At 40.9% G+C, this 13,270-nt stretch overlaps 1 protein-coding gene across 8 annotated transcripts in view; it reads left to right on the forward strand.

The window, feature by feature from the left end:
* lef1 (lymphoid enhancer-binding factor 1) overlaps positions 1-13,270 on the forward strand; it is a 44,658-nt gene continuing 31,388 nt past the window's right edge. For 3 of the 8 annotated variants that reach the window (XM_044188917.1, XM_044188918.1, XM_044188920.1), the window contains exons 1-3: positions 1-1,101; positions 3,240-3,306; positions 4,532-4,656. In XM_044188917.1, coding sequence (XP_044044852.1) covers positions 901-1,101; positions 3,240-3,306; positions 4,532-4,656 — 393 coding nt within the window. In that variant the 5' untranslated portion in view covers positions 1-900. The remainder of the gene's footprint in view (positions 1,102-3,239; positions 3,307-4,531; positions 4,657-13,270) is intronic. The other 5 variants (XM_044188922.1, XM_044188924.1, XM_044188921.1 and 2 more) reach the window with 4 other exon arrangements.

Here is a 13,270-nt window from a genome sequence, read left to right on the forward strand (position 1 = left end):
AGAAAGAGGAGGAGGAGGAGGAGGAGGAGGGAGCACAGCTACATTACCAACACACACATACACACACTGGTTACATTACACTGTGGAAGCAGTGCGGGAGCGGTGGGAAATCGGTCCATGGCGTTTTTCCTCTCTATCTTCTTTTCTGATTGTTTTATGACTTCTGCTTTCATCCCTCCTCATCCGACCAGCTTTGAGGATGTATTTTGAAGCATGAAGGCGGCTTACTGCGTTGCTTGCTGTCCTGTTTAAGTTTTAAAACTGTGTTTTCCTCCAGTTGCACATCCATCAGTTACCTTTTCACCTCCAGACGGAGTTTTGGTTTTGTTAGCCTACTTCCCCCCCACCACCACTTTCAAAGGAGCTTCTTCACTGGACCACCGAGGAAATATATTTTCTCACTTTTATAAATGCACTTTTTAACGTTGAGTAATTTTTTTACTGGACCATATCCGTCGTCGGTTGAGTGTGTGTGTCGACTGAAATAACTAGTGATGAGATTTTAACTCGTGGTTTGTCTCCCTTTTTTTTTTTTTCTTTTTTCCCTCATGACATTGAGTCGTGCACCGGACTCTCATTCTGAGCCTTTACATCTCAAGTTTTTCGGGTCAGAGTGTCAGTCCTTTTTAGTTTAAACACTCGTGGTGCAAAAAGGGACGCCGACACCAGCCACACTCCTCCTGTTGCTTCAGTAAAAACACACCGGCAGTGTGTTTGCACGCCGCTTCCTCTCCAAGTGACTCACGGTCGGCGCTCCGGTGAAAGAGGGGGACGTTTTCCCACTCTGTTTCGGGGGATTTTAGTGGGAGTTTTCCCCTCTGTAGTTTCGGACAGTGCTGGCGTGTGTGTGTCGTCTTCAGTTTTCTTGGTGAAACAAACAGAGTAAAAAAAAAATAAAAAATGCCACAGTTATCAGGCGGCGGCGGAGACCCGGAGCTGTGCGCTACAGACGAAATGATCCCGTTCAAAGACGAAGGAGACCCGCATAAGGAGCAGATCTTCGCCGAGCTCAGCCACTCGGAGGAAGAGGGAGACCTAGCAGACATCAAGTCATCTCTGGTGAACGAGTCAGAGAGCAGCCCCAACAGCAACAGCCACGATGTGAGTAATGCTGTGTGGTCACTGATGTGGTGAATGATGAGGAAGGTGGGTATCAACTCTGAACTCCATCAGAGAGGGGAAACAACCTGCGTCAGCCCGTAAACGAAGTTGTTTTTTTAATCCTTTTTAAATCATTAAAAGATCTGGTTTTCATTTGGCTTTTGGCACTTTTGGCACTATTAATTACTCTGGGTTTGTCTGACTGGTTTGTCAGCTTCAAAAGATGGGTGATGGTTTTTAAAGAGCATATTGCAAACAATATATGCCTAAAATTAATTTCCTCCTGTGAAGACCCTGCTCCGTTTTTATAATGTATGTTAAGCCTTTTTATCATAAAGAATGATCTAAAAAAAAAGGTTCAGGTGCATTTATATCCTCCATTGTCTCACTTTGTTCTTTCATGTTTAGTATTTTGAAAATTTAGTGATACCACTCAAAGTCTGCAGACCCAGGTGTACCAGCATTTGTTCCTCTACATATTACATCTTAAGCACCCAATAATCTTCTTTTTTGGAAACATATGCCCAAATGCACACTTGAACTTCTGACAGTTATAGTTAATTCATTCGTAGTGAAAGTTGGAAAACAAAATAGAAAAGATATCTTTTAGATGTAAGAATTGGGGCCTTGTGTACTGCCTGTGACAAGTAGGCTAATAGCTGTGTTTGCAGGGGTACATGATAACCCCCAGCAGCTGCAAACACCAGCACATTAATCTGTTTTAGGTGCCTTAAAACCTATTGACATTGACAGATGATTAATTTATACCAAAGGTCACAGCTTATAAAATACAACCTAAAGAAAATGACAATATCCAAAAATTTTGTTACCAGAATGTGCTTGTTCGTCTATTTCTAACATCATTCTCATATTTCATTATTGTCGTGTGTGTGTGTGTGTGTGTGTGTATATATATATATATATATATATATATATATATATATATATATATATATATATATATATATATATATATATATATATATATATATCTCAAATTTATTTATTTATTTTTGCATGTTTTGGGGTTGAGAAATATATTAAACACATTTAGCTCCGTTACAGCTTGTTTTTACTCATCAGATTAAATGGAGGCAAGATGGGTGTATCAGAAGAAATTCTTAAATGTATAAATGTGTTGAATTCATTGTGTATGTAAATGCATATAGAATCTCAATGGAAGAATTATGAATGATGGATTTTTTTGTTTCTGAAATTATTACACTCGTGCTTTTATATTTCGTGCTTGCTAGATGGCATTTCATTAGCACACGTAAAGACACAGAGTAGGCGTGAAACATCATAGCTAAAACGTGTTTAAAAAATGTTCTGCATCCCTCTACCCGTGCACTGACCTCAGGATGCAGGCTGCAGCTTCCCATCACAAAGTTAGTGGGATGTTTTGTCATTAACCGCAGTGTTAATGAAATTTGGGTACATCCCGAACGAGACGGTACACATTCACCACCAAATGTCCTAGAGATGCAGGAGACAGAGGCTGAATGTTAATTAGGAATCTAGTGAAGTTCCCTCGCTCAGCTTGAAGCTATCCGGAGGGGTCTGAACTCCAGAAAGAGGTCCTCTAACCAATTCTGATTCGAAAAGAGAAAGGAAATGGATGTCTGAAAAGCAGGGGATTTTTCTTTCTTTCTTTTTAAAAAAAACAAAAAACAAACTTTACTCACTATTTTCTCTTTTTTTATGGGATGATTTTATTTCACTTTGCACAGAAGCTTTTAATTTACAACACAAATACACTCTTATTTATTTGAATTTAGAAGAAGGCTTAAAGTGAGAGATGAAAATGAGAGTGGACCTATGGTATTGAAAACAAGTTAATTTGTAAGCTCCTTAAGGACATGAAGCTTAATTAAGTGATTCTTTTGAAGCTTTGATGCAGGCTGCTCCATCACCCCTCTATAGATAGTAGTGTGCGTGTTTGTGCGCGTACGTGTATGTGTGTGCATGCTTGTTCTGCTTTGGTGATACACAAAGGGACGGCATTTGTCCCAGCAGTGTTTGTGGGTGTCTGACCGTATCAGCATGTCTGTGTGTGTAACTGCATTTGAAGGCCCTCCTAATTGATTCACCATCATTTACTTTGTCTTTTTTTTTCTTATTTTTTATTTTTTTTACAGGCAACTAGACAGTCCCAAATACCGCAAGATTCATATCATGAAAAACACAGAGACCATCCAGAAGATGGTAAGTGACACAGTCTTAAGCAAGAGCTCGTTAAATCAGCATGCATTTATAGGACAACCATGATGCCATTTAGCTGCAATAAAGCCCCAGATTTTCAGAATAATTCGCTGTAGCTTGAGAACTTGATGTGAAGGAGATGGTGTGAAAAAGTGCCATCTCGTTTTCCCCACACAAAAGTGATCAGTCACACTCTTGCACTGTTGGTCCTTTTCTTATCAGGGCCCCTGTTTCTGCTGCTCTCAGACCGATAAGCTCTGATTCTAGTCTAGTCAGGACATGCAATACCTTCATGGACCCAGCTACCTCCATAGATGAGGGTGCCTGCAGAAACGGAAAACAAATAATACTTGAACTGAAAGGAGGATGAATATGCACTTTTCTCATGTTTTAATTTGGGAATGATCATTGTTGCATATGTGGCACGAGCTTACAATTGAAGATAATTCAAATTCACATTTCTATGTGGCTCTTGTGTTTCTTATTATGCAATTTCCCCACATACACATCTGCCCCCGGTCGCACTGTTACATGCAACATGTTGCTGCCACTCGGGGCTCATTGCTCTCTGGCTATTGTAGTCTGACCCCGCTGCTGCAGGTCATCATTAGGGCTTTGAGGAGGACTGTGCCTCCTCTTTGTTCCCCTTTCACTCCTGAATAAGATCCCCTCAAACCAAACACTGGCTTTCTTCACAACAACATCCATGTTGCCATCAGGTTATATGCCACAACCCCCCCCCCCCATTACGCACCACGCAGCTGAGTGGCGCTGTATTGAGGCCTCTTGTATAAAGCTTCCCCACTCAGGTCAAAGGCATAGAGGAACAGTTGGGGCGTCTCCTGTTTTGACACAGTTTGTATGTTCTTCTAATTGGTGCTAACTGGCACAGAAGGGCTCCATTGTCCCTCTGTATAATACGACCCTCCTCTCCAATACGGGAAGAAAGGGCACAAACAAAAGGCCAAGGCAAAATAGGGCATGGGTTAAAGCGATTGACAGCGATATCATTACAGCATCAAGCTCTGTCATTATTTCTTGCCTGATTTATTGACTGAAGCACATTTCGACTTTGTCATTTGTAAAATATGTTTGTTTTAAAGCTCCAGTGTAGTGAGAAATCCAAAGTTTTGATGTTGATAAATTAAAAATTGCCTCATGTGTGACTTTTGCAAACACACAGTCACTTTTGTAACCTCTTTTTTTTTGTTTTGTTTTTTTAAATCAGGAAAACTCCAAGACATGTACAGTAAAGGCCATCCGTACTCGGGCTACCCAGGCTACATCATGATGAGCAACATGAACGACTCCTACATGAACAACGGCTCCCTCTCGCCGCCCATGCCCAGAACGGTCAGTACCAACTCTTTTTTTTAAATTTATTTATTTATAGTCAGTTTATGAATTTAACTTGTATTATATCATGAACATGAAATGCTGTTGGCGTAACAATGAACTTGAGCCTGAGAATAATCATGTCAAAACCACAACACAGCTGAATATCTCAGTATCTCAGTTTGTGCACTTTATGCCTCTTGAATTACTTCACTGAGGTATAAGCTTTTCCTAATTTTGTGTGGCAACGATATATAGTTTTTTTTTGCAGTCAGTTGACAGAAAATAAATCACTGATGATTTTAATTAGGGGTGAGAAAAGTGACTCTACAATCAATGTTATTTTGTCAGTATATTCAAGGCATGAAATGTGTTATTTTCTTTAGTAGGGTAAGGTTTGTTTTTTTTACTCTGTTAAAAGTTTCTAAAGTGATGCTGAAAGTGCTGGTCTGAGACAACACATTTGCTTTGTTTATTGACTTGCGCTTGTGGGATGGAAAGCAAAAACAAACATGGAAGATGATGATAGACCAGCAGATATTTAAGTTCATGTTACACCTGCTCAGATTAAACCCAAGTTCAGGCACTGTTTCGGATATCACAGTTTAAGACACAAACTTAAGGCCGATGACAAAAGTTGTTTGTAAACTCTAGTAATGCCACATATTCTGGTAATGTAAGAGCAGTGCAGTGCAGACTGAGAAAGAAGAAGGAAGGCAACCTGTTGCTTTACCTGCCCACAGACTCTGCTACGCTGTCTCTTTAAAAACCTCTTGCTATGATGTTGTATATCACTGATGGTATGAGTTGTTTTCAAGGTCCCTTTATAAAGTAACTAGAAATCACACAAAAATTACATCAAATTTCATTATAGAATGACAGTACTTTAAAAGGACTGCAGTACTAAATCAAATCAGCGCTGTACAAAATTATAAGGTATTACAAAATGTGCACCTATTTCTAGCCATAATTTTGATAGTTGATTTTCTTTGTTTTTAATCAAGTAAAAATCTCAAACCTTTGCTGTTTTCATGCTTCTCAAATTTGAGCATTTGCTTATATTTCACTATTTCTAGTAAATTCAATCAATTTAAAAAACAAAAACAAAATAAAACCCAATCATATTAGACTGATAAGAAGATAGTGCTTAGTTACAGCCTTACATGAGGTAAAATAAAAAAATCCTTAGCCAATATAAGACTGTTTTCATGGCCTCTCGTAGATAAGAATCTGTTTCATAGCTTACCAAAGCTCTTGGGTCAAAAAAAAAAGTTGGTGACCAACAATTAGAGCTTTAAATGAATGAAAGAATTGATTAATAAAAGACCGCATTTCAGGTAAGATCACATTTCTTGACTTACAAACTTAAACCTCATAATATGATATATAAAAATATTCAAAAAAATATTCACTTCCAATGTTTGTAATGTTGTTGGTGTGTAGTGTCTTTGCACAATATTTACCCTCACATACCAGCATTGTTGACTCCTGTCCCCTTGACAACCATATGTGACCCTTAGAAACTGAATGCCTGCCATACTTTCCAGAAGATTAACATGAGATATACAGTATTTCTCATCTTGTTAAAATCTTAAGTGATGCATGTCTACATGACCCGAGTAAGCCCTCTAATTAGCCCAGCATGACTGAGGAGGCCTAAAGGCAACATAATGTCTCTGAGGTTGCCTTGCAGAGGAGTTTACCAGGGCTGGCGTGTGTTGTTGCAGATATCGTTTGTGTAACGGTATTAATTTCAGGCCAGCTGCAGGTCTCTCACTGTCGGCTTCCTGTGTCTGTCCCGTTTGCAAATTTCTCCTCTCAAGACAGACATAAAACGCAGGGCACACCAGCAGCTGTCCACTCTAATCCTGTTTTGTCCATGTCTCTGTACCACACTCGGGAAGACAACCAGCCTCAGTCTGGTTTGGTGCCTCCATACAGGAAACACTCGCACATGGTGCAGAGGAACCAAAAGCCCTGGGTTGTTTGTGCTTTTGCAGTGCATACGAATAAGTTTCATCAGGGTAAACTTGTGAAATGTGAGTTCTGTGTTATTATAAGAATTGGCTTTCGGAGGCAGATGTGATTGTCGGGGGCAGATGCCACATGCTGCGTGTAAAGGAACTTCATTCACACGCAACTCTATCGCGGAATGATGTTAAAATTACATTGCTTCCCCTCTGCCAAAGTTGCAGAGGGTGAAAGTATGTGACATTGTGGAGAAAACGTTATCCTGATTACCTCATGATTTGCCCTCTTCAGTTTACAAATGGAATGGTTTCTGAAATGTAGGATATGATGCTTTCCAAATTCTCTTGTTATGACTTGTTTTCTGGTCAATTTTTTTTTTTCAATTATTCCATTGTATGCACTGAAAAACTCGTAGAGGTCTGTATGGAGATCATCTGACTGTGTGAGAGGAAATTACCCCTCACTGCAGATGAATTAGGCCAGGCAGTTAGGCAGCGTACTTGCTGCCAAAACTTTAAAGCCCCGCTTTCGTTTCATTTACCATGCTGTATTTTTTTTTCTCCCAGTTTTCCCCCTTAACCTGTCTTCAATAAAATGGTAGTCATTTTATATACGTTTCTCTCACTTATCCAATAAAAAGAGCTAAGGCTTGGTGGAAGGATCACGGAACATGAGTCCTCTGGCTTTCTCACTGATGTCAGCTTGCTGCTTCTGCTGCTGGCCACCGCAGCCACAGTATCTGCAGGCCTGGGATCAGTTTTCACTAAGATCAAAGGCACATTCTCTCTTTCATTCTCTTCCATCCCCAGCACCACCACAGCCCCCAATCCCAGTAGTTTAGATTGATTTCCATTGACCATGACATTCCTGCACATGCCGTCCAGTCATGATGGAGCTGTTGGGAGTAGCTGATTGTCAGCAGATTTTAGGGCCTCTAGCTTGATAAGTCGTCTCCGCCGCAAGAGCTGAGATTTTGGTGTCAAGATGCCTAATGGTGTTCAGTTGCATATACATGTGGATTTAAAACAATGTTGACCACTTCAAAGATTCCCTGGTGTTTATGAATACCCTGATGTTTATGTAAACTTATAGCTTTTTTAGGATGTGGAGTCTGCAGGTTTTCCTGAGCAAAAAGTGTAGTGAGTCGGGAGTTCATCACAACATGGTGTGGATCCTTCTCTTGAAGGAGCAAAAAGGAGCTTTGTGTTTATAGTAGGCCTACATGATGTTTGGAACTGGTGCCTAAGTAGCTATATGTAATTTAGTGATCATCCATGCTCGCCCATTTTGGAGTAATATTACTCATCGTCTCGCTACATTTATATGCACACCAAAAAAGGATATTCTGAGAAATTTGGTTAAACCAGAAAATTGGCTGGTATAATTGAAGTGTTTTAGTGATATATAGGACACCTCAGGTTTTTTTTTTTTTTTTTTTTTTTTTTTTGGTCAGAGCATTTGGACTGATGAAGGTAACAGAGCAGGCCCTGTACTGAGACAACACAGAGTTGTTTCTTATTGTCATAATATGTATACATTTTACAAATGGCTTTCTGTTCAGCTGGAGAAATAAACTACACTTATTTATTTCAGTTATAGGCAGACTTAAGATTGAATCATTTAATTGTAGGTCTCAGACAACTTTGAGAAATGGTCTTTTCCGTCATCCCACTTTGTTGAAACAACAGCAATGTTTTCTTGTACCGGGTCTCTGATATGCATATGTGAACATGTTAAAAGCCAGTTATGTCATCAAGAACTCTAATTTCTCCAGAAGAAATCTAGCTGTATTAGGTTTCTTTTAGTGTTTTGCTCTGATTAAAGAATTCTTTTTTCTTGTTTAAATGTTATGGTTACTGCAAAAAAGCCAACAATAATCTGGTTACTGAAGTAGACAGAGGTACACTTTTCTGTCGTCTTGATTGGGGTTAGTGTTTCTACCTCATGGTAGCCCTCCTGAGCATTTTCAGATGCATGAGATAATGTAAAGAGACTTGTCTACATGTAATGATTCATACTTCTGTTTTAAACGTTGGCCTTTGGTGTATAAAACTATGAAAGTTTGTATTGACAAATGAAACTGATGCTTTTACAATTTTGTTCCGAATTATCATAATACCCCGTAATGGTAGCGATGATAATGGTTGCAGAGTATGATTTTCAAAGCATTTTAGGATGTTATCATTGCAGGTTTGATGTGTGGAAGAAGAGAAGTTCACTGCTTTGAGAGGTTTTGTCTTATCTTTCAATAAGTGATCCTGCAGCCTCCTAAACTCAAGTGAGGATTTGAAAATGGCAGCTTCTAAATAAAGATCAACACGCATGTGATGGACAGTGAATATTTTTAAATGACCTGAAATCTATTGTCAGATCATGTTACTGTTGTCTCCTTAAGATTTCCCTTTTGTTACAATCACAAAAACATGTGTTTTACACGCTCCTCTATAGGTTTAAAAGATCCTACAACCTCTGAGCTTGTGACATCCTACCAAAACCCCTTGAATAAACTCATAAATGCATCGTTGACAAGATAAAAACCCAACTGCGTGTTCTCAGTTCAGAAATGTTGATAGTGCAGAGATACAGTACAAGGTTTTTCACCTGACTGTGAAGATGTGTTGGTGATCTCCAGCTGTGTTGGAACAGTCTCATGGTCTGTGCAACAGCTTGAGGAGAGTAACGGATGGAATTGCTGATTTTATGTTTTATTTTTTTTAAGCCGAGTTTTGCTGCTGTGGTGGGGGCAGTTAAGAGAGCTGCCTCTCCTTTTGCCGTGCACTCTTTTTCCCTTTTGGACCCTCAATTGCAGATCCTCATGGCGAGAAAGAGGGGGTGTGGAGGGAGTGCAGCGCTGTACTTTCCTTTGATGTAGTGGGAACGTGACGGATCTGCTAGCCAGTGTCTCGCAGCGTGGAATCACTAACCCAGGCTTACCTAACGGGATTTGGTAGGACCGCTCTGGTGTCCCTCAGTGCCATGTGTGTCCTGAGCTCATGCCCCCAGCACTACCGTGGAAGTTCCCTGTTAAAGAGAACACTACATTTACCAGCAGCCTTCCATGTCCACACATAATGTTCTAGATGGCACCTTGTGTAGTTTTTTTCAAGTCTCACTATAGGGTGGACATGCTGTGTGAAGTTTACTACAGCTGAATCTAGCATTTTGCCTTTAAGTAGCTGGACTCCATATGATCATCCCAGTGACAGCTCATTTCATTTTCTATAAGTAGTCTTTAGTACAGTACTGTCTATATGGGTTTTTTTGTCTAAAAATAAATTAAGAAAATATAGTAACTGTCAAACAGACAGAAGTATAATTGCCTCATTTTATGCTGTATATACCAAATCAGTAATTTTCTTCAGTCAGGCAGCATATGTATCAAAGAGTCATGCTGACATTGATGTCATCTGCTGTACAGCGCTATCAAAGGGTGAAATATGTGTGTACACATGAAGGGCAGCACCAGGGACCTCACATAGAGGAAACACTTGGCGTCTTAGACTCTTTGTAGTGCCGCTGGGTCATGGTGTTTTATAAACAGCGCCATTAACGCCAAAGTTCCTTCTTGTCCTCTTTTGTATGGTGATGCTAGTTGACACATTTACTCCATATGCATGGCGCTAATGATGCCATGTGGTTGCAATCACCTTATCAGTGTGTTTCATCTTGTTAAATGGAGCTCAGCAGAGTGATAGTCTACCAGGACCAAGAGATATGCATTGTTGTGTAAGATGAGAACCAAACATAAGACAATGAGGGTTTAAGTTTCTGGTTGATTTTATTTTTCTTGATAGTGTGAGAGCATGCTGATTGATTTTGGTAGTGTAAAAAGACACTCTTAAATAGACGATAAAACAATAAAATTATTTTTATTTGTTTTATGTTCTGGTGTCATGTTTTCTATTTGATTTAACATTCACAAGTATTATGTTATTCTAACACTTTAAAACTGACATGCCAAATGTAAGGCAGTGTAATTACATCAAAATAAAGTAACAAGTCAGAGGTTTCTGATTATATCTACTGCTTGCTCTGTTACCATTTTAAAAATGAGTGACGCAGATGAAAGACAGCTATAGACGAAGTTAAGTGTTCAACGTGCTGAAAATGTTTGTTTCTATATGTGTCTAAGAAAACCAATCAGGAGAGTCATGGTCGTGAGCATGACATGCAGGCACACACTTAACCCCAGTTGATGTTTATTTTGGGCATGTGTTACTGCTCAAAGCAAAGCACTCATAGATGATGACACTTTCTTTGCTCCCCATCCTCCCACTGAATTGGATGAAGCTTAACCAATCAAGCTATGTTGCCTGGAGCCAGCCAGTCAGGCTGCCATGGACAGACCACTGCTCAAGCCCACAACACCTGCTCAGAGGACTTCACTCTTCACCAGCAGCCTGCCACTGATATCCAGGGGTCAGTGGAGGGCCTCGCCAAGGTTGTCCCTTATGCCCAGTTCTGTTTGAATGGCCTGGGTGTGGACTTCCTGTAAGGGTGGGTCAGAAACGGAGACTCAAGGGCGTTGTGTGCAAGTGTGGAGTGTTTTTTGTCAATTTATTGTGCGACTGTCGTAACTGTTGGTGATGTTATGACTGTGCATAGTTAAATGGGATAGTGAGTGAAGTGGTTGTCCTTTTTTGGCAAAGATGTTTTTATTGATGAGCTCAGTGCAGAATATAATTAAATACATTTTAAAATCAAGCTTCAAAGTCGTCGTTTATCTAAAAATATGTTTAATATTCTCCTACAGCACAAGTTTCACTTAATTGACCCGGTTCAGTATTTAAGCCATGATTGAAGCTTGACAGTAGTCCCTCAAAGCTGATCAGTTCCTCACTGTTCCTGACGCAGTCATAAAATGAGTAAAAACATGAATAGCTTTATTGACTTCATCCTGACAGCTTGTAGGTCTATATAGAGGCGAGCAGTGTTCCAGCTAGTAAACTGCATAAAGGGGAACAATAGGACCACAGGAGTGAAACATGGGTGCAAATCCTGCCGGCTGTGTCCAGACTTCAGTTAAGCTCAAACAACCCTCACTTTGTCCAGCTAAGAAATAGAGCTATGATCAATAGCTGCTCTGTTGTAGGAAGTTGGTCAGTCTCTGGCGCGTTCTTGACCTCCCTCCTTCTCATTGCTGTTTCATATTTTTCAGAAGCTCATTATTTCTTTCTGCTGTGGGTGTGAGTGTTAAAGAGGCTCACATGCAATGTGTATCTGACAGCGCTGAAATATTAATGGTCCCCAGTGTAGGAGGTTGGTATAGGGCCTGCATAGTTACAGTACAAAGGGTGCCTTCTCGCCACCAGGCTTTATTAGCCAAGCTGTTAAATGAATAGATGGATATAGCTTGCGCTCTTTCTTCATGCCTCCTTTTGTGTTTTTGCGCTAAACATCAAACCGTTTTCTCTTCGTCTAACAGTTTCCAACATGTATGCTAAATGGGTATTGGATGGGACTTCCGCGTGCATGCACGCACACATACATGAGTGTAAGAGCTACACTGCGCTATTGAGCTTTCTGTGGGAGGACAAAGAGGAGGGCTTTGCTATCAGTTCATTTTGTGTGGTCTAGGCCATAAAAAACACCCTGTTCTTTGACTGTGAAAAAAGCCTGTCTTTAATTTTTGGGAAACCCATAAAAGTTTGTCGCTCCTTTCATATCGGCTGCAGAATTGAAAACAAATGCTACATTCTCCCCTCCTTTCCTTTGAACTGGCCAATTATGGAGTTGTGAAAATAAAAATCAGTCTGTAGATCTCTTTACCCCCCCCCCCAGTCACTTTCTTTTTTTTCTCCTCCCCCTTGTTTTTGAAGAAACTGAGGGGGATCACTGATGTCAAAGTCAAAACCAAGAGCATTAAGAAAACTGGCGAAATGCAATACAGCTGCAATCCGACATGACGCTAGAAAATAGGGCTGAGGAGCAGAAAGCCTCTCTCCCGTATTCCCAGGGTGCGCAACTGCTCCCGGCCTTGGCTTTGATCTCTTCAAAGCCTCCTGCCTCCTACTAGATGGAGAGTCTTGGCTGCCGCTCGTGAGCGCTGGAGAGAGGCTGGGAGGGAGGTGGGGGTGTTTTTTTGTGGTGGGGTGGGGGGCGTCTTTTCCTTTCCAGGGCTGAAATCAATCACGGTGCCGAGGCAATTATGTGTAATTCAACCCCAGCCAGATTAGTGACTCTTGTTACCTGAGCGACCGGAGCTCTGTAATCTGTGAGACACACCGGCCTCACCAGCAAAGGAGTAGCCAGGAACAGGCGAGGGCACTTGAGGGAAAGGAGGGGATTGAGGGGAGAGGAAGAGGTGCTGAAAAGCAGGCTGCCATGCTGCTGTCCAGCAGAGCAGAAAATCAGAGTACAATGGAGTGATTACACTTGCAGATGTAGCCATATTTATGACGAGGTGGATAGAGAGAACAGAAAGAATGACGAGTGCTGATTGCCATGGAGCTTGCTAGTTAGTGTGCTAACGAGCCAGGTCCCTTTTGTGTTTAAAACATGTGCGTAATGTCACCTCCACTGCGCTTCCAGTCCTCCCCCACCATCCACCGCCCTGTCCCCCCTCCAGTACCATATCTCTATCCCTCATGCCCTCCACAGTCGGCTCCAAAATGCAAGCTTGGCCAAGGCTCCTGCCCCAGGCGCCCCATTTACTATGGCT

Source organism: Siniperca chuatsi, linkage group LG3, assembly GCF_020085105.1.
Source record: "Siniperca chuatsi isolate FFG_IHB_CAS linkage group LG3, ASM2008510v1, whole genome shotgun sequence".
Classification (NCBI taxonomy): Eukaryota; Metazoa; Chordata; class Actinopteri; order Centrarchiformes; family Sinipercidae; genus Siniperca; species Siniperca chuatsi.